This window comes from Syngnathus acus, chromosome 5, assembly GCF_901709675.1.
Source record: "Syngnathus acus chromosome 5, fSynAcu1.2, whole genome shotgun sequence".
Lineage (NCBI taxonomy): Eukaryota > Metazoa > Chordata > Actinopteri > Syngnathiformes > Syngnathidae > Syngnathus > Syngnathus acus.
Window position 1 is genome coordinate 3050450 of NC_051091.1, and position 19057 is coordinate 3069506.

At 43.6% G+C, this 19057-nt stretch overlaps 1 protein-coding gene across 2 annotated transcripts in view; it reads left to right on the forward strand.

Moving 5' to 3' along the window:
* The window catches only part of LOC119123089 (cadherin-22-like), an 87724-nt gene that overhangs the window by 41732 nt on the left and 26935 nt on the right, over positions 1 to 19057 (forward strand). For both annotated transcript variants that reach the window (XM_037251910.1, XM_037251911.1), the window contains exons 3-4: positions 9435 to 10140; positions 14061 to 14355. In XM_037251910.1, coding sequence (XP_037107805.1) covers positions 9934 to 10140; positions 14061 to 14355 — 502 coding nt within the window. In that variant the 5' untranslated portion in view covers positions 9435 to 9933. The remainder of the gene's footprint in view (positions 1 to 9434; positions 10141 to 14060; positions 14356 to 19057) is intronic.

Genomic DNA, 19057 nt, shown 5'->3' on the forward strand with positions numbered 1-19057 from the left:
GTCAGTCACCTGGTCAGGGAAATAGGCTGCTCCCACTTGGTAGTCAGTCTCAGTTAGACAAAGAAGGAAGATAGTAGTGACATAGTTTTTTTACCGCTAAAAGGCCACGTCAAGCTACTTCAAGTCTGCTCCAAGCTTGTAATTTTTGGAACTTGAAACTTGGAATTTAGAAAACAAATTTAGTTTACTTCTTGGAACCCTTTATGTTGAAACCTTAGTTGGATTACAAACAATTTGGATTTGTACCTGTGTGCCACCTGTTTGCCTGCCTGCCATTCCCCCTCCCCACTTTCCTTGCTTGGCCTACCACCTTTGCCTGCCTGCCATTGCCTCTCTCCCTCGGCCTGCATGCCTGCTTGCCTCCATTTTGGACATTCTACCTCCATCTTCAAAAGGGTATGAGCAACAGCTGTACACAGTGTTTTAAGATAAGCGTGTGACAAGAACTATACAACATCTAACCTTTGAAATTTAAACTGAACTGAAACTGACACTCACATATATATATCTGTATTTGTAACTCATTTTTGTCTCATCATCAGTCTTTGCTTTACTTGCCACAGTGCACGCTATTGACGTTTCCATCCTAATAGCCAAATGTGTATGCCCGCCGAGGGCTTCCTATGACCTTAGACCTCAGCTACCTGAAGCGTGTTTAATTATACCGGAACGAAAGAGCCCTCTTTTGCAACTAGAGTGGCTCACAGTGTGCAGCGTATTCTCGAATAGACGGCCAAGTGGCTGCAATCAGTCGATCTGAACTGCATGTTCTTTCTATTATGTGTGCGATTTTAATTAACCCAAAGGCGAAGGGTCATCTCACAGCAATATTTTCTTCTGACACAAAATTAATGTACAGCAAATCCTATTTTCTTTGTTGCAATTGTATAAAACATGCTCAATATTTTGCAGCTCTTTTTATTTGGTTGTATAAAACCCATCGAATGTTGCTTAACAAAGGGACAAAACCCTTGCTCATCCAAGCGGGCCGTGCATGCGTGATATTTGTTCACAACAACCGGTGCACCTCACCCTGACTCTACGCTCACATCATTCAATGCATCCCATCATTTCCTGAGACGGTTGTTAAGAGTTCTATAGTTGCGTATCGTCACAAAGAAGCTCATTTTCATCCAACTATTGATTTGGGCACAGAAAGAAAAAGCATGGCGTAAGGTGATGATAAAGTGTGACTCGCTAAGAGGCTCTTAGAGCCTTTGAAAGAGTTATGCTTTTCTTTTTCTTTCTTTTTTCCAAACCATTCACATCACTGCAGCATGGACTCACCTTGCCATGGCAACAGAATCTAAACAGCGTAGCAAATCTTGGTAGCAAATGCTCCACTTTGTTTTTTGTTGCCCTGTTTCTATTGATTTGTAAAAAGTTGTCTGAGAGAGAAACTTTCTTTGGCAAGTCGTAGCCGCAATGCTAATTACAAGTTGCAGTGAGAGGTGTTAATCATGCCCGTCTCCTCACAGAAAACAAACGGGTTAGTCAATATGTGCAAAAAGCCCCAAACTTCTTCTAATTACCAAATATCTGCATGTAAATTCTTCTTCTAAAGCGTGCTAATTAAAATAAAATAAAAAGGCTATTTATGGTACCCCTTTACTCTTTGGACAACATTTTTGTTGCAGAATACAGTTGAACTTTCGATTACAAGATGCAGAAATAATGGAAATCAAATTGTCACCACTATAAAATCTTGTACAAGCACCCGTATTTTTTTTCAGTGTAATTATTTTAAAATTACTGTACTTGCATTGTACTGCCAGAAACATTGTTTTAAGGCATTTCACATTTTCTTCTTGTGTCAAGTTCTCCATGCATGCCGTGCAATTGGCAGCTCCCTCGCAACCGTAATGAGCACAAGCAGTATAGAAAACGACGTATGATCCTTTCCCCTGTGACTACAAACAAAATTGTGCGCCACGTCAGCATAGATGCTAAAAGATGCGCTAACCTCTCGTCCGTAGGTGCTCCGGACGAGCCTCATTCTGGATGCTAACGAAGCATGTCATTAGGGTTGACCTTTATCGTGTCAGCGTCAAGAAGAGGAGCACGCTTTGTTTTTAACTTGGCAACAAGGAAACCGTTGACTCTTCAAGGGCAGTAATGACAATTGAGAAAATAATTACTTTCCAATCGCCCTCCCTCATCCCCCGTCACTGACATTTCCAACGGACTCACATAGCTTCCCTTCCGTCTGCTGGGTGCTGACACCGGATACGAAGCTCCCTCTAATTCCCGAGTAGCGACATCATAATTACCACACTTATACAAGCTGTCCCCGGGCTTGTAGGCTTGACCTTTCCACAAATATAATGCAGGCTTCCCAAAATGTGAAAACACGCTTGTATTGTGCGCTCCCAACATGGTGGCAGCACTCGTGGCATCGCGTACTGACTGAACGTTTCGCAAACTCCGGTCACGTGAAGATGAAGGACGCCGGGTCAACAAATTGACCACCGACATTTGTAGTGGCGGATCTTCACGCACAATTTGGCAAGCGCACAATCAAACCATCACAATGTTGATGAGGGCGCGGAGAAACAGAGTCAGGGCCGCTTCGCTCTCAGGTTTAATGGGAATCTCACGCCTGAACACATTGGATGGCTCAGAGTCAAGACTACAGCAAAAGCGGACAAAAATGAAGAAGCGAGCCGATTGACTCGGTGCTATGGAATTACATGATGACTTTAAAGAATGCCTTGATCATTTGAAGATTTCATCCTACCCTGCACAAATTTTAAAACACAAACATTTATTTTGAAAATTCGCTTTTCCGTCAAATTGGTGAAATCTCAGCGAGTTTCTTCACAATACTGGAGGGTCTCCTTCCCTTGTCTAATACATTTAAGCACTGCACTGAACTGCATCAGCGGCATCTCATAGGGTTGTAATCCTGTTACTAAACAACATTAAAGTGTTAAATTATGTACTATTTGGAAACGCATATTTTATCACCAGTGCGTTCACAAGTTCGTCCCCACCGCTCCAAAAAAACAAACATTGCACATTTCATCACCTTCCGTGTTTTTCTGCCCACATGCATTTAAAGTTGCGCACCTACATGCAAAGTTGGGACCGCTTTCAAAAAGTCACACACGTGCACGCACACACACACAAAGTCTAAGAAAGACACCCAGCTCCATCTTGCATCTGCAAAATCTCCCCATCAGATGGATGAAAGCCGCCATCAAAGCCAGGCTCAAGAGGAGTACACGCAGTCTGTTCATTGGAGTGAACCCGACACCAGAGTCCAATCCCTTCCGCCATCCTTATTAAAGCCCCCCCCCCCCCTTTTTTTTTTTTTTATGGTTTCCAATCCCAATTTGTCACAGTCACTTGGCTCAGCAAGCCGTCACTGAGGGCTGACTGTAAAGACTGTACACGTCTGTCTCCGTGAAGTATCAAAACAGCAGCAGTCCAGTTTATTTGTTAAATTGTTTTTTTATTTACAAATGTTTTGTACCCACAGACATTATTTGGTACATATCACAGCAGTCATTCCTGTAAGTGCCTTTGTTGGCACTCAAGCACGCTGTATGGAGATTGCAAACAAATGAGCCAAGTTTTAAAATATCACTTGGCCCTGTTGCTTTTCAAACTCTCCATGTTGCATTGTTGAGTATGTCAGGCTCAATCAAAACTCCCTGACGAATGATGACAAGAATTGACAGTGAATGACAGACGCGGGTCCAGGTGGGAACAAAAACTCAGCATTGAATGAGCTGCTCCGCACTAAACGTAAAATACTGCCCTGGCTGTCGCTAAAGCCGAGTTTACGGCTCATGTTCGGGCCCCGCATTTGAATTCTGCTTGGCCGCAGCTTACAATGCTCGACCCAAAGCACCTCTGCAGAAAGATTTGACCCATTTCATCCATCTGAATCACTCCCCACCCCCACACTTTGACAGCCAGCCACGCTCCGTTCTGTTTGCCTGCCAAGAATCCCATACAGGCCGGTAGCAATTGGACCTCGCCATTGTTTGGCTCGCTCGCTCTTGAGTAGACTTTGTATTCTGCGTCTGTGTGGTATTGGCGAGTCAATGGCATGTGGCCGAGCGTGACCGAGGAGAGCGAGATGCGCATTGACACCGGGGAGCTGTGCAGGAGAGCGAACGGGCGCTGCCACGCATTAAGGCTCCTGCGTTGGCTTGCGGCTCCTAATGGAAGGTGACATATTGTCGGTGGCGTGCAAACGTCGCTCTTGTGATTACGCTAATTGCAGCCTCACCGCAATTGGCTTTGCTTATCCTCACAAGCAAGCCACACTTTTTGTATAATGGCACTCCTGCAAAATCTAGGTTACAAATTGAGATATTTTTCAGTTAGTTCTTTCCGTGATGTTTTTAGACTCATTGCAACATTGTCTACGAGGTATACCTCTTATTCTTTCCTGGACTTTGTTGGACTTCTTCCAGATAAGCGGGGGTGGGCATCCACTCGTGCTGCACCAAAGCGCTCCACGAGGCTGCAGGCTGCACTTTACCAAATCGCTCGTCTCACGGGTCGCCGGCGCTCTAGATTCGCAGCCTCAGCTGGCAGAGAGGGAGGTTGGTAGGTGGTATCAAATATGAAGAGATGGTCAGGTTGGAAAAAAAAAAGCCTCTTCCGCTTGCATGAGTGCGATGGATGATGTCCAGGCTTGCTGACAGCTGTCCGTATAGTCGGTTAGATGAGAAGCACCGGTTTCTGTCAACACTTGGCACCGGCCGTGCCCTCTGCATCGCGAGGAGCCCCTGAGACCACCTACATGCTTGAACACAGCCGCGAGCAAGTGTTAAATGCGGCGTGATCCTGGTGGAGGTCTGTCAGAATGTCAACAAGTCAAAGCGTATCTGGCAGGGTTAGGGTTGTTTCATTTTTTTATTTTTTTTTATTATCAAGGGAGACTTAATGGATATTTGCATTCTAAACATTTGCAGTTGTGCTCTGAGCATGAGAAAGACATCAGAAAGCTTTCCTTGCACTTGTCCACCCAATTTAGTCTTTATGTTTAGAAACCTTTCTGACAATTATTGTAATCATCTTTTTTAAAGTGAAAAAATAGACAGCAGAAGTGAAATCATTCTCATCTTGTTTTCCATCTGACAAGATATTGTTTTGTTGTATACAATGGATAAAGGTCGTTCTGAAAAGACAATCACGGAGCTCGGGCTGAAGATGGGGGCACCATAACAAATGAATTTCTTTTCGGTTTATTTTAGAGTGTTTTGAGATGCAAGCATAATTCTTTTCACGTCACTCAATGAATTTCTCTCCTGTCTAGCACTTCTAACTCAGAGCTTTTGAGCAATAGAAGCATATGTACACCAAATACTGCATTTTGCTCACATTCCAATTAGGTTCTATCTAGTTTGTGTAAGTATGCTGTTAATATTTTATGGTTTTACTCGACTAAAAAAATCTTAAAGGCAGTTTTGAAGTAATCTCTTAATCCGCCTGATAATTTTAGTTTATCCCTCACCTTTTCACTCTCCTGAGAACAAGGGTCTATCTACGCGTGTGTTGACTTTCCGCCTGTTCACACTCTCAACGCGTTGTTCGTAATCACGTTACGTACACGGGCTAATCCTTTTAATATATTCGGAGGAATAAACAGTTCGAGAGCACTTTGGAGGCGGTTTTAGTTTACCTTTTCATTAATCGTCGTGTGCGAATGTGCCGGATCAACGCCTCGTTATAGAGGCTGATCCCAAATTTCAAAGTCGAGGGTAAATATGTACCCGGTGAAAGGGAGGTTTACACTGCACGCAGCTTTGCATCCTATGAGACGATGGACCCTTGACATCATTTATTAGAGAAGATATTTAACTAAAAAGTCTGCTAGAAATGCTGTGTGCGTGTGCCTGAATTCTTGATCTTCGGCTTATTTTGACAAACCTCTCCCCTCCATATCACCAAGAGAACTGAAGAAAAAAAAACACGAGATGAAAAGGAAATGATTGAAATAATTTTAACGTGAGTGCAACATTGCAACGTGTCCTCGAACTGAATATTCTTTCAACTTAGCCACACCATCTTTTTGGGATGCTGGTCGGTGAGGAGGCAAAGTGACGGAAGAAAAATTATGAGTGAAAAGAAAGTTGAAAAAAGAAGCCCAGCATACAAAGCAACTCGGATGGAGACAGTGGAAGGCTGGAAAGCAATATGTTTGTAGGAGTGGCTGAGAGGCGCACAGTCAAAGGCAGAGGGCCAAAGAAATGTTTGCAATATTAAAAAAGGGTTACTTGCCTCCTAGAAACGTGTGTGTGTGTGTGTGTGTCTGTGTGTGTGTGTGTGTGTGTGTGTGTGTGTGTGTGTGTGTGTGAATGTATTTGAGAAAAGACTGTTGTGTCTAAAGATTTTTTTTCTATAAATTCAATTGTTGTTCATCTACCTATCCATGCCAGTGACATACAATGACAGGTAAATAAATAATTGTTTTCACCACTAGATGGCAGTGATGAAGCAAATAGTCAAATCATTTTTCAGGATTTTGGGCTGGTCGAAGTAGACTTGCATGCAGAATATATTGGCCCCTGTTCTAAGCAGAACATCTCCACATTTTGAGAAAAAAGAACAAGTTGTACTAAGCTGACCTTGACGTAGATCCACATCCGGATTCCAAGCCTCGTCTTATCGACTGATGCGTGATTGGTGGAAAACAAGAAAGTGAGAGAAACGAACCAGTTTTGTCTCCTTCACTTCTGCTTGGCCACTCACTGTAGTGTAGAAGGTACGTAGTAAAAAGATGCCAAAGCACACAGGCCATATACATTTTTGATGTAAGTACACGCCGCAGGTTGCAGAAAAAAAAAAATAAATGGTCACCGTTACGAAATGAAGGTTATGACGAGGGAAGGCCCCTTGCCTCTTGGCCGCCACTCTCGCCTGGCTGTCATGTGCCTGCTGCCAGCTGTCAAAGGGCCCGTTCTGGTCGTGCCCGCTGATGAGACTCCCACGCAAGCTCTCCGATCAATCCGGCATGCCTAATAGGTCACGAATGGCTGCCCAATGCTTGCCAATATCCCTCAGATGGGAGTAAACGAGATGGACAAGTATGGCAGCCGTATTTGCATCATCAAGCCTACATTTTGCTGGCCGCTGCCAGAAAAGGAAAGGGCGCTAATTGACACGCTGCTAATTAGCTTGCATGGGCTGGCGACAAACCGGCGTGGCGGTGGCCAAATTTGAGGGAAAGCCAGGACACGCTAGCATACGCGTCTCGCTTCCTCATTAGCGTTTCTTACTTTCAGGCCTAATTATGAGTAAATGTGTACACACTTAATGAAATTCCCTAATGTGGAGGCAGAACGGAATAAGGGAGAGAGCCATTGGATAAGTTTTGTGTTCAGATAGCGAGCGCTCGCTTTGCAAATCAACTAATTTGTGTGGCGCTGGTGCATGCGCAAATATGTTTGATACAAATGCTCTCTAATTAAACACATTGAAACTGCCTGACGCCCCTGTTAAGTCATCTACTGTAAAATAAAAAGAGGGAGGGGGCAGCAGATAGGCAAAATGAATTAATTTCATCCTCCCGACGCCGTTTGCCTCGAAGGCAGCGTGGAATAAACATGACGGCGTGTGTTTTATGGCTTTGAAGTTTCCACTTCACGGCTGGAACATTGCTAATTGGAAACTTGAAACGAAGTATTTGGGATCAATTTAAGCAGAGCAAGAGAGTGAAAGGAGTCATGTATATTGGATGGTACTTGTTAACTTTATCGATGGGGTGGTGTTGACGCTATGGAGCAAGTTGATGATGATGACGATGAGGAGGAGGATAGTCTGTCATCTCTGTTGCGTGGCGTGGCTGCAGGCATAGCCGTAGCTAAGGGAGCAACACGGGTCACATTCTCCCGGCCTCCGCTGCTGTCCCAGCCAAGATTCATGCGGGCAAGGCTGAGAATGCACATTATCTGCGTCTTGGCGCTTCTTTGCATATGTTTCCAGCAGTGTCTGCCAACTTTTACTGAGCCAAGTCACCCATTTACATGACAATCACATAGCTACTGCTACTTGGTTTAGCATTTTTGGGAATTCTGCACATAACTACTTTTTGAGCTGTGAAAACCTTCCAGTGGCTGGAATACATCCAACTATTCAAAAGGAAAATGCATTTTCAGTCAAGGCACTGCAAGCTGGGCAGCTCGCAAGGGCAAATTGCAATTGCACCAGATTATCATTGATGCGTGCTCATGTTGTTTCAGGAAATAGTGGAGGAGGAATGATTTACGCCAGACGAAAAAATTGAAATAGTATCGCTTCATCTCCACAAGTGGCCACTCCAATCCTCAGTCCTTGCATATCATTTTAGCAATTATCTTCAGATATGTATGATGTGTTTCAACACAAATCTTAGTGGGTGCAACGGTGGTTATTTGGAAAAATCCAAGTTCCCTTTCCAGCTTTCATGTGTCGTCAAATTGTTGAAGTCAAAATCCAAGCTAGCGCTGACTTGTATCACAAGTCGCACAAGAACACACTTTGTGTATCGGGCGCTTTCTGGGTGCTGACTTAACGCTCTGCATCACAACAATGTCTACCAAGCGTCCAAATCCCAGCAAAGTGCATTAATGTTTTGGACGCATCGTCTGGAGCAGGTGAGCAAAGAGAAGCGAGCTGTTTGACTCGCTCTCGAGGTTGTTTGCTCCGGGGGATTTGACGCTGCTTTCCAATAACACGCACATTGCCTCCACCAACAGCTTGAGAAGGAATTATTTCCGCAAGCTACAGGGCCAAGCGGGAAGCCAGTGTGATTATAGACGTCCCCCGGACAGGACACAAATACAATCGGTTAAACCGTCCGCCGGCAAGCGTTGTCTTCCCTCGGGATTGTGAGGCCAACCAAAGAAAACGTTCCTTTTCGTTTGTGATTTTCTAAATATTTCCTCGCATAACACGTCAGGCTCTCATTTCCGCTGTGAGGCTTTCATTTTGGCTTCCTTTCGCTGATTTCCGTTCCTTCTGGCTTTGGATCGACTGAACCACAGAGATCACCCCCCCCCCATCCTTGCCCAAGCTGCTCTCCAGTGTTTGTCTGCGGTATTAGGTGCTTGTTGCCTCATTGGATTGAATTAATTGATTAATACTTTCATCCAATCAGTGTTTCCTCATGCAATTAATCGTCTGTCTGAGGTTGAAGGCTCGTTCTGTCAGTCTGAGGCGAACAATGACCTCTGGCTGCAAGCTCATTGTTGAGAACACATTAAATAACCGATAATCCTAAGCAAACACACATTGTAAATTCTTAGGGCAGAGCAAAACAAAATGATGTCACATGAATACACTTTTTTTTTTTATTATTATTTTTAAATAAGCCAATGGCCTGACTAAATGGAGCTTCTCTGCTCACTTTCACATGGTTTCCTCAGAATGCCGCAATTATTTTGGTTATTTTTATTTCCCCATCGTGTAATTGTGTCATATTTTCTGTCTCACAGGTTTGGCCTTTCTTGGGATCACTGTTGGACCAGTGCAAGACATTTGAAGAGCGACCGCTTTAGTCTACAGTTTTACTGTTGATCGAGCAAACAACCTTCCAAGGAAATGTACTTTTTGGACAGCATGCCATGAAACCACCTGGAACACAAGAGATGGACATTTTGAAGACATTTAACTTGATTGGATAGACAGATTGTTGGGAAATTAAAGGTGTCAGAAGAGAGCTCATCTTTATGTTTAGTTCAGAAGATCCTGTTATGTCACGTGAAGCTTTACGCGGAAATGGGTCAAAGATGGAATCCCAATGAGTGGCCATGTTACAGTACAAGAATCTAAAACGGCCTGCATTCAACTGACCATCTTTGATCTAATGGATTAATATTCACCTCACTGCAACGTGGACATTATTCCTCTCTTTTTTTCTTTCTTTTTTTTTTAATTACATGTGGACCCCCGCTGGACTTTTCTTTTAGTTGTTTGTGTTTCCTATAATTGGACATGGCTCCCTACTGGACAGTTGCCGCTTGGACGTTGCTGGCTGCATCGACTTTCTTTATCTGTTGGTGTGAAGCTGCACGGACTAGTGACTCCAGCAGGGGGGAGCAAGGAGCCTCATCCGTGGAACGAGTGAAGCGGGGATGGGTGTGGAACCAGTTCTTTGTGGTGGAGGAGTACACCGGCACAGAGCCCCTCTATGTTGGAAAGGTAAGACGTCCGTTTTGTCGCACACATTTACAAAAAGTGCTGCTTTAAGTCACTTTGATGTGACAAATGCCTTGCTGAATAATATTTATTGCAATACAATATATTTGATTGGCCTGAATGATCAACATATATTCTTTATCTTCTGCAAAGAACAATAAACAATAGTACGGCTTAATAAGCAATTGTGACTGCCTCCAAGTGGCTGAGGCATCCCCTCACCACGATTGGAATCAGTTCTGATAATGAAGTTCAAATGGTATCTGAATGATGTCTAGATGGGCGTTAGTATTGGGACATTAGAAGATTGACACGTGTGCTTGCAAGGCAGTTATCACATCATTTGTCACAGAGTATGAGACAAATGATGTGATAATGCGCCTCCTCTCATGAAAATGTATGCACTCAGCTGGATGTCGGCAATCAACGCTTTTAGCGTGGCGGAGGTTTAGGCCCGAGCCGACTGGATGATTGCGACATGTTTTTAATGTTTTATTTTCCTCTCCATTAATATTACTTGAGCCAAGTCAGCAGAGTTGCCAAGCTCACTCTGTCTAACACCGGCTACTCCGCTAATGAAATCTGATTTACCAATAAAAAGGCCACTCACGTCACATTAAACTGGCAGCTTGGATCAGTACATTTAGATAATGAATCCTCGCCGGGTGAACGATCCAAGAGCCATTAGAATATATTTTTTTCAAAATGTGCTATTTTAGTGCGAGCGGAGGAGACAAGCCTTCCACTGAGTGAAATATGGCTCCTTTTGAAGAGCTGGATATGGAATAAAAACGTCACATCGCCTTTCACTTCAGAAAGGGAGTGTAACTTTAATCGCGTTAAACGGCGTACATGAATTCTGATCGTAAATGTTCAACAGATGTAACATTTACGATTGGCGTTCTTGTTGGTTTTCTGAACGGATTTGGGAAGAACAATCTGCAGTCAGTAATTGAGTTATTCTCCACAAACAAAGCACGTCACATCTCAGCGAGCGCATTGGCTAGCATAGCCGCTGGCTGAAAAGTCACACGCTAGCGCAAAGTGACGTAACATCACACAAGGACAAATAAAATGTTCTTGCTTTGCCCTTCATCGAGTAAAATGTGTCATTTGCGGCTTGTCATTTCTGATAGGTCATTTTTGGTGCATCAGAGCAGTGATGTTCCCGCTCGACACGTGTAATTTTGTGCACGGTGACCTTAAAAGTTCCACTGTGAGGTTGAGGATCATGTCAGAACAGCCACTTTTGCCTTCCGATGTTCTTCCTTTCATCCTTAACACTTCTATCCAATCAACTCCAGACGTTCATTTTTTATTTGTCGAGGCGTCTGCTCACTGGGCAACCATTTACTGCCACTTCCTCCTCTCTTGCCTCCTCTGCAGCAGCTTCCACCTCTGCCGCGACTGATAGTCACCTTGTTAACACTTTGAAGCGGCCGAGATCTGAGGGACTGACAAGCGGCAGCCAAATGTGGCAGGCCCACCTCCTGATTACACAGACTTAAATAAGGGACAGCCAATTTGTTACCGCTTTACCGCTCTCCATCAAGCAAGCAGGCGGAGGAGCTCAAGCACCGACCGCTCGGAATTCCTGCAAATATAATTTCAATTATTCTGAAGTCGCTTAAAGCGCGGGTGGGGAAAAAGTGCCGCTGTGAGGTAATTTGGAATAAAAGACGTGTAAAGCAGGTAGAATAGCTCTCTGCTCTCCAGAATAGGTGTGCAATATTTGCGAGGTGATGTTGACTTGTTGCAGTGCTTCTTCAAGTCCATCTCGAAAGTGTCTGATTTGTGTGAGGTGACGAATATTCAAACATGACTTTAAGAAAAACTGTTTTGACTCAAATTGGGAAGAATATTTCAAAGCTAGCTCGGGTACAATTTTTATGTGAACTTAATGGAACTTAGATGTATTTTAAAGTTAGTCGTGATGGTGGTACTTGGAATACCAAGAATTTTTTTGGTAATGTAAAAAGATCAGCTTCACAAACGTAAAAGTGGTTGGATTGGGTAGTTGTTGCATCACTTTGGTCACCGGCAAACAATAAAAAGTCCAAGTCCTCTTCTTTTTTTCTCCCCCATCTCCCTTACTGGTTCATTCTCAGATGCTTCATGTAGTAAGTGTTCAGGACACAGCGAGGTCGTCTCCATGGCAAGAGACATTGCTTTGGCTTGCCTGTCGCCGATCAAGGACATGAGACTCACATGCACTCAAACAATTACGCAATACACAACCCTATTTCCGAGGCCTTTTTCGACGCCCCCCAACTCCGATTCTTTCCCAGTGTGAGTTCAGGTATGCTGAGGAAGTGCGTCCCACCCTGAAAAGTTGCAATCAGCGCCTCGTGTCCTAGCCCCCAACCGATACCCACTCCCCTCCCACCTTTGCAAGTATATATCTCATAGTATTAGTTTGTTAGTCAGTGTTGTTTGCATTGTTCACCTGGCCTGCATTATTATTATCTTGTGCAAGTGCGTGGGCACAAGGCTGGAATGGTGTCTGTGGGCCTCTTTATAAAAGTAAGACAAACTTGCAGAAAAACTATTGTTTCCTTTTGTGGGAATAGTAAACCACTTCACAACCTGCAAGAGTTTGATGAGCAAATGGAGGATTTCATTTTGGGATTTGACTCCCCCCTGTCTTTTTTTTTTTTGCTTTCACGTTGCAAACAAATGCGTGCCTGAATTATGCTTTCTATTTTTTGTAGGTATAAAAAATAAAGAAGCTGAAGGTCTGTCTGCACATCCGCTTTTGTTTCTGCTAAATTGTGTCTTGGCTTTGACCTTCAGATTGCCGAATAGAATTTAGCTAACCATGCACATGTGTGTGTGTGCGCGTGTGTGTGTTTAAGCCGCCAACTCGCATCACTCCAGAGATGATAGACTGACAGACGGATGGGTATATCCAGCCTGAGGGGCAGAATTACATCATGCTAGCAAAATGATGAACTCATTTAGTGTGAATGAAGTGTACGTGTGTGTGTGTGCGATTGTGTGAGGTGTGTAGTTGGTAGAAAAGTTGAATGCGTACATGGTGGCAGCCTTTGTGCAATTGACTTAACGCACAGTGACAACATTTCATGCACATTCTTCTCGGTACAATCCCATTTGGAAATGCGGCGTTATAAAGAGAGGCCAGATTGATATTGAGCGCTGAACACAGATGATCACATAAAATAAAGTTGACAAAAGAAGTAAAGTGTATATCAAAGGAGAATAGCTGCTGTAATTTGGTTCGTTAGATGCTGTCTAAAATTCACAATATTACCTTCCTGTGGTTCACATTGCAAAATCGCTGGCCATACGAGCATGGCAAGTGGGAGAGGTTCTTGTTAAGTTGGATTGAAGAACCGCACAGCGCCCCAGTATTGCCGTCTGGCGAGCGTCTGAACATCCAATCACATTAGGGAGAACTGTTGGTCTGATTTATATCGACTCTTTTAAGTTCTCATTTCGTCTACCTTTAACAACTACCGGAATGACTTTGAACGCCTCATTTGGGAGAGATGTCATTTGCAGAAAAGGTGTAAATTACCACTGGAAGAGTCGAGTCTTTTGTCACATCCTAAATGATGACTGGTGTACTGACCCGGTGGATGAAATTGGACTGCGATTACTGTTCGGGGCCAGGATGATAAGAATTGAACTGTCAACTTGATTTGACTTTGAGCTACTGAAATCAAACACAGATAAAGTTTGATATGGAGCTATGTCAAGAACTTTCATTTGTAAGGCTTGGATGATGTTTGGCCATTTTTTCATCAACCTCTCTTTTACCAGAATTTGTTTTTGCTCCATTTGTGCTATTTCAACCTAAACAAAGCAATTTAGAAATGGCAATCCATCCAGTCTTTTATTTCGCTGCCGGCGCTCCTTGAAATCTTCCCAAGCTATTACAAACCGTATTCATTCAATTACAGATTCACACGGACTCAGATGAAGGCGAGGGCGCCATCAAGTACACCATCTCCGGAGAAGGGGCGGGCAGCGTCTTCATCATCGACGAGCTGACGGGCGACATCCACGCCATGGAGAGGCTGGACCGTGAGGAGAAAGCCTTCTACACGCTGCGAGCGCAGGCCCGCGATCGCCTCAGCAACGACCCGCTGGAGCCAGAGTCCGAGTTTGTCATCAAGGTCCAAGACATCAACGACAGCGAGCCCAAGTTCTCGGAGGGACCGTACATCGGCAGTGTGGCCGAACTGTCTCCTATAGGTAAGACCTAGAATCAAATGCGCCACCTGAATACCTTTTTTGAATGGGTGATTATTTTAGATTCCACGCGGATCAAATTAGGTCAGAGGCAAGAAGTGTGTAATCGAAACAAATGCTCAGCGCAATATCTGAAAATAAACGATAGGTGATGGCGACATGGTGCATCCTCACTGGCTTGATGTCGGTTACGACCCACCGCGAGCAATCAAACGTGGAGTAGGGAGGCGTTTATGATTGCATTGCTCCCCAGTGAGCCGTCCGGCTGTGTTCTGGCACAGTGCTAAAGAGGGAAATTATTACAGGTGCCGCGCAGTTGGGGCTTGTCAAATGTTTCGATGATAGAGGCACTTGCTGATGAAGTCCTTAGACACTGATCAAACACATTATTTATTGGTCGTATCAGTGAGAGGCTGGACGGCGAGATTCACATGGTTTGACTGAAGTGTCAAAGACACGTTAAATTGAAGCAGTTCAGAGGTGGCAAAAGCGGCACACTTTGAACGTAAGGACAAACACTTGTCTAAATAATTAAAGACAATAGAAAGAAAAATGTGTTCCCATCAGATTTGTAGGAAACTGTCAACTGACCAATAAAAACCGCCGACTTAATCAATTTTCAATTTAGGAGTTTTTCAAGATACGAGCCATCGAGCGGCCATTCTTTTTTTTGCCTTCTGCTCACAAGCCTATTGTGGTCGGTGACGCAACTCGCGTCACAAAAAGCAATAATTTGACATACTTTGTAAAAAAAAAAAAAAAAAAAAAAAAACTTCCTCAAAAGTGGCTTCAAGCTGCTTTCCTGTCACTCTCATATGATCATTGAAACTAAGCAAAGAGAAATATTCATCCAGCATACAAAAGGAACCACATGATGAGATGTTGCTAGCTTTTCCCCTCCTGAATATCAGCTAAATTCCATTCACAGTAAGAATACGGTGGAGCCTCGGATGTTGAACACAATTTGTTTCGAGGGAGACGTGCACAAACACGACATTATCCGACATCAGTGGCGACGCGGTTATTTCTGTGGCAAGGCATCCTGCGGCAAACGATGAAAGGTGTGAAATATTTGCTACATGCTTGAATGAGAAATCTCCGTGCCCTCGAGTGAAAAAAAAAATACAAGTTTGAAATTGAAAAGTAGTAGTCTCGATTGTAATCTTTTATGTGGTTTGGCCCTATGTGTACCTTCTTCCCATTTCAAAGTCTGCTTCTCTGCGATCCACATATACTTTACAAGTTTTAAATCACTCCCATGTCAAAGCTTTTTGTGCCTAGCTGGTAAAGATAACATGAGCATCTGTTTTTGAGGCGAGAGCAACTAATGTGCAGCAAATCGTTTTGGAAAACAAGAGGCTGTAATATTTATATAATAATCAGTGGCTAGCTGCCAGAAATTCTCACCCCGCGACTTCATTCACTTGCTATCAAAGCAAACTAACACTTGTGTACATACTCTTGTTTGTTTTCCAAGGTTGGTTGAATCAAAAAAAAAAACATGCAGAGGGCAGATAAAATAGGAGTGGCGACGATGTTGATGAAGTGCGAGCGACTGGGCCGGCCGGGTGTTGTTTTGTTGAAAAATATGCGGCTAATGAAATTGCAGTCCTAAATCAAATTTGCCATTCATGCTTGATTGAATGTTGTTGAGAAGGGTGCATGTCTTTATGATAGGATGAAAAGGAGTGGGAGGGGGAGCAGCACTGGCTGTGTCCTCAGATAAACAGTGAGACAGGTACATCGGGGAGACATTCACCGATTGTTATGTGGCGTTTTAGGACGTGTGGAAAATCGTTCCTGGTCCCGTCCCATTGCCCAATAGACATCGTCTACATTTCTGCAGCTTTTCTGTCGTACAGAGACGGTGGCCAATTAGTTTTTATATTCCTCGAGTTAAATATAGTCTTTCCACGGTGAAAGGAGACAGCCTTGGTGGCGTAAAGTGTTTTTCGTTGCCTCAAACACGATGTTTTTTAACGAGTCGAGGGAGACTTTAACATCTCTGTATCAACAGCCGCTTTCAAGCACGACTCAGTAGCAGGTGGTTCACATTGGAATTTGGGCTTAATGTTTATGTTTTGGAAAGCCTCGTTAATATTTGAACAGCAGCCAGGCTTTTTCCCCCTGCGCTCTTCCCCATCAATAGTAAATGCTCAAATATTTATGGAGCTTGAGTGAGGCCTCAGGAGGGTTTAAAAAGCCTGCAGATTTAAGTATAGCCAAACAGCTAGATTGCTACATTTCCTCAAGGCCGCTTGGTTACATTTGAAGCATTAGAAGGTTTGAGCTTTTCACCTCGACGTCTCGTCGGCATCCTGCAGGGACACCCGGGAAACTTCTTAGTGGAGGATGTTGTTGCGACAGTTTGATGTGGTTGCAATGGTAGAAGGTTCCTCTCTACTTAACCCACCTGTGGTAGAAATCCAAGACAGACTGGTCACACAGAGCGTAATCCTCTAGGACTCATGACAAGCAGTAGAAGTGTCATCATTTTGATTCCAGGCTCCATCCTCAGAGTCAGGGTGAGCGCTGTAACGCATTGGCAATTTTGTACGCCGTGTAAGAATTAAAGAGCTAATTACGCAAGTGTTGCTCTGCCGCAACAAGATAACCCCAGGCAAAGTGCTGCAGTCCACATTAGGATGCCTCCAGTCTGTCATGCTAACAATGGATGAGACAGGTGGAGGCAGCAGTGACTTCCAATCGATGGTCTCCGCCAAGCGTCCTTATCCGGACGAGAGGCGACGTCCGAGCTGCGATGCGCTCAGCCGGTGGCGCTTTGCTGTAATTGATTGTCGCTGATCTGCACGTGGCCTGAATCGGTGCTCGCGTTTGGGAGGAAGGAGAATCGCTCTTGCAGAACGGCTGAGTTAGTGCCATGGTGGGGGGGTGGTGTGTGTGTGTCTGTTGAGCGGAAGGAGGGGGGGGTGGGGTAATAGAGCCACCCAATATGTGATGTGATTATTTCTGTGCAATCATGCTAAGAAGTATACTTCATTGTGCATTATTTGCACTATGGCACAGAATAGGAAAGTCACTATCCCCAAGAATTATTTTTTTGGGAGTTTGCTGACTGACAGAAAATGCTGAAGATCAGTGAATCCCGATTAATTTGGAGTCGTCTTCAGTGAAATTAAAATAACATGAAAAAAAATATGATGTGAATAAATGAATGTGATTTACTGGCCTTCGGAGCCCATGTTCCGCCCACATTAGATTTTGTAGCCAAAAAAGCTTTACAATTTAGTATGGCCCATTTGTCTACAGTCTCTGCTTCCTGTTGGGGGTCGTTTGGACACATTTCCTAGATGGAATTTGTCAAAGTATGAGGCCTGGATGCAGAAAACATGCAAATTCAACACAGAAGGGCCTCGTCTAGTGCTAACCATTAAACACGCAATATTTTTTTTAATATAAGACGTAATTCATTTTTTGATCTGATACTATTTTATAGAGTTATTTGATACTCTAAAAAAGCTAAAGAAGTTTCCCTTTCGGCCAGACATTGGCTTTATCTCAGCACTGCAAAGTATTTTCAGCCAAACAAATACACTATTATAGACGGATCTGCTCTATTTATTATAAGCTGTGAATTCAAAGGCTAACCAAAATTGGATTTACAACCTCTATCAGAAGGGACGAAACCTCTCCCTAAATCCTCGTCAAGATCTCAAAAAGGATCAATGTACCAACGCACCCCATTGATCTTTATGACACCCCAGCCCCCCCACACTTCTTTATTCCTCACCCTGTTTCTATCTGACTCCCGAAGCGTTTGTGTGGCCGGGGGAGGAATGAATCATGGTGAAAGTGGTGTTGAAATAACTTTTCATGTGAAAACACCTCAGCTTTTATGATGGCTAAACGATCCATAATGCTAGGTGGGGCGCAGTCAGTTGTCCCGCTCATGGGACGGCGGCGAGAGACTCGCCGCTGTGGCTGTTAAAGCCCCCTCGCCGGCGTGGCGAGAGGCGAAGGTGGGGGGCACAAATCTATTTTATGAGGCCACCTCTTAAATAGCTGTCAGTCTTGCATGCTTTCGCAGCAGGCCACCTTGCTCTAATTGAACCATCGCTCTCACAGAGCAGAAAAGGGCCTGCGCTGTTGTTAGCAGTACATCAGCAAGTCAGCAGTCAAACAAAGTACAAATACTTCCCATGAGATTTAAATAGATATTTCAGTATTTATTTTTCTTTCTTTTTTTAAAATTTAATTTTGGTTTGGAATAAGTATATTCAAACATATTCCCAACTACAACTATTGTCATGCAGTTTTAAGGATTTAGGAAAACTCCAGAGGCTTGCTTTTTGATTTGAACATTTTTGGAGGGAGATGGGCATTTAACTCTTCCGATATTGAATGTTGAGTGTTGGTATTTTTCAGGGTTGCGTTTTTGCTGTATTTTTTATCGATCAGGGTCGAGCGGATGAGTATCATTTGTGTTGTTGTTGCTCAGTGAAATATTATTTTTCATTGAATATTTGAAACTTGGTAAAAAATCTGGCATTTAAACTTGGTAAAAGTGTACTTACAAATATATATTTGTTGAAATTGCATGTTTTTTTTTGTTATATTTACATGGATGTTCTCTTAAGGTTGAATAAAATAACTGATTGAAAAAATGTACGTTTTAAACGTACATTCAACAGAGAAATTACATGTACCAAAAGGAGCCCAAAAAGTACAGTTCTGGTGTCTTCTG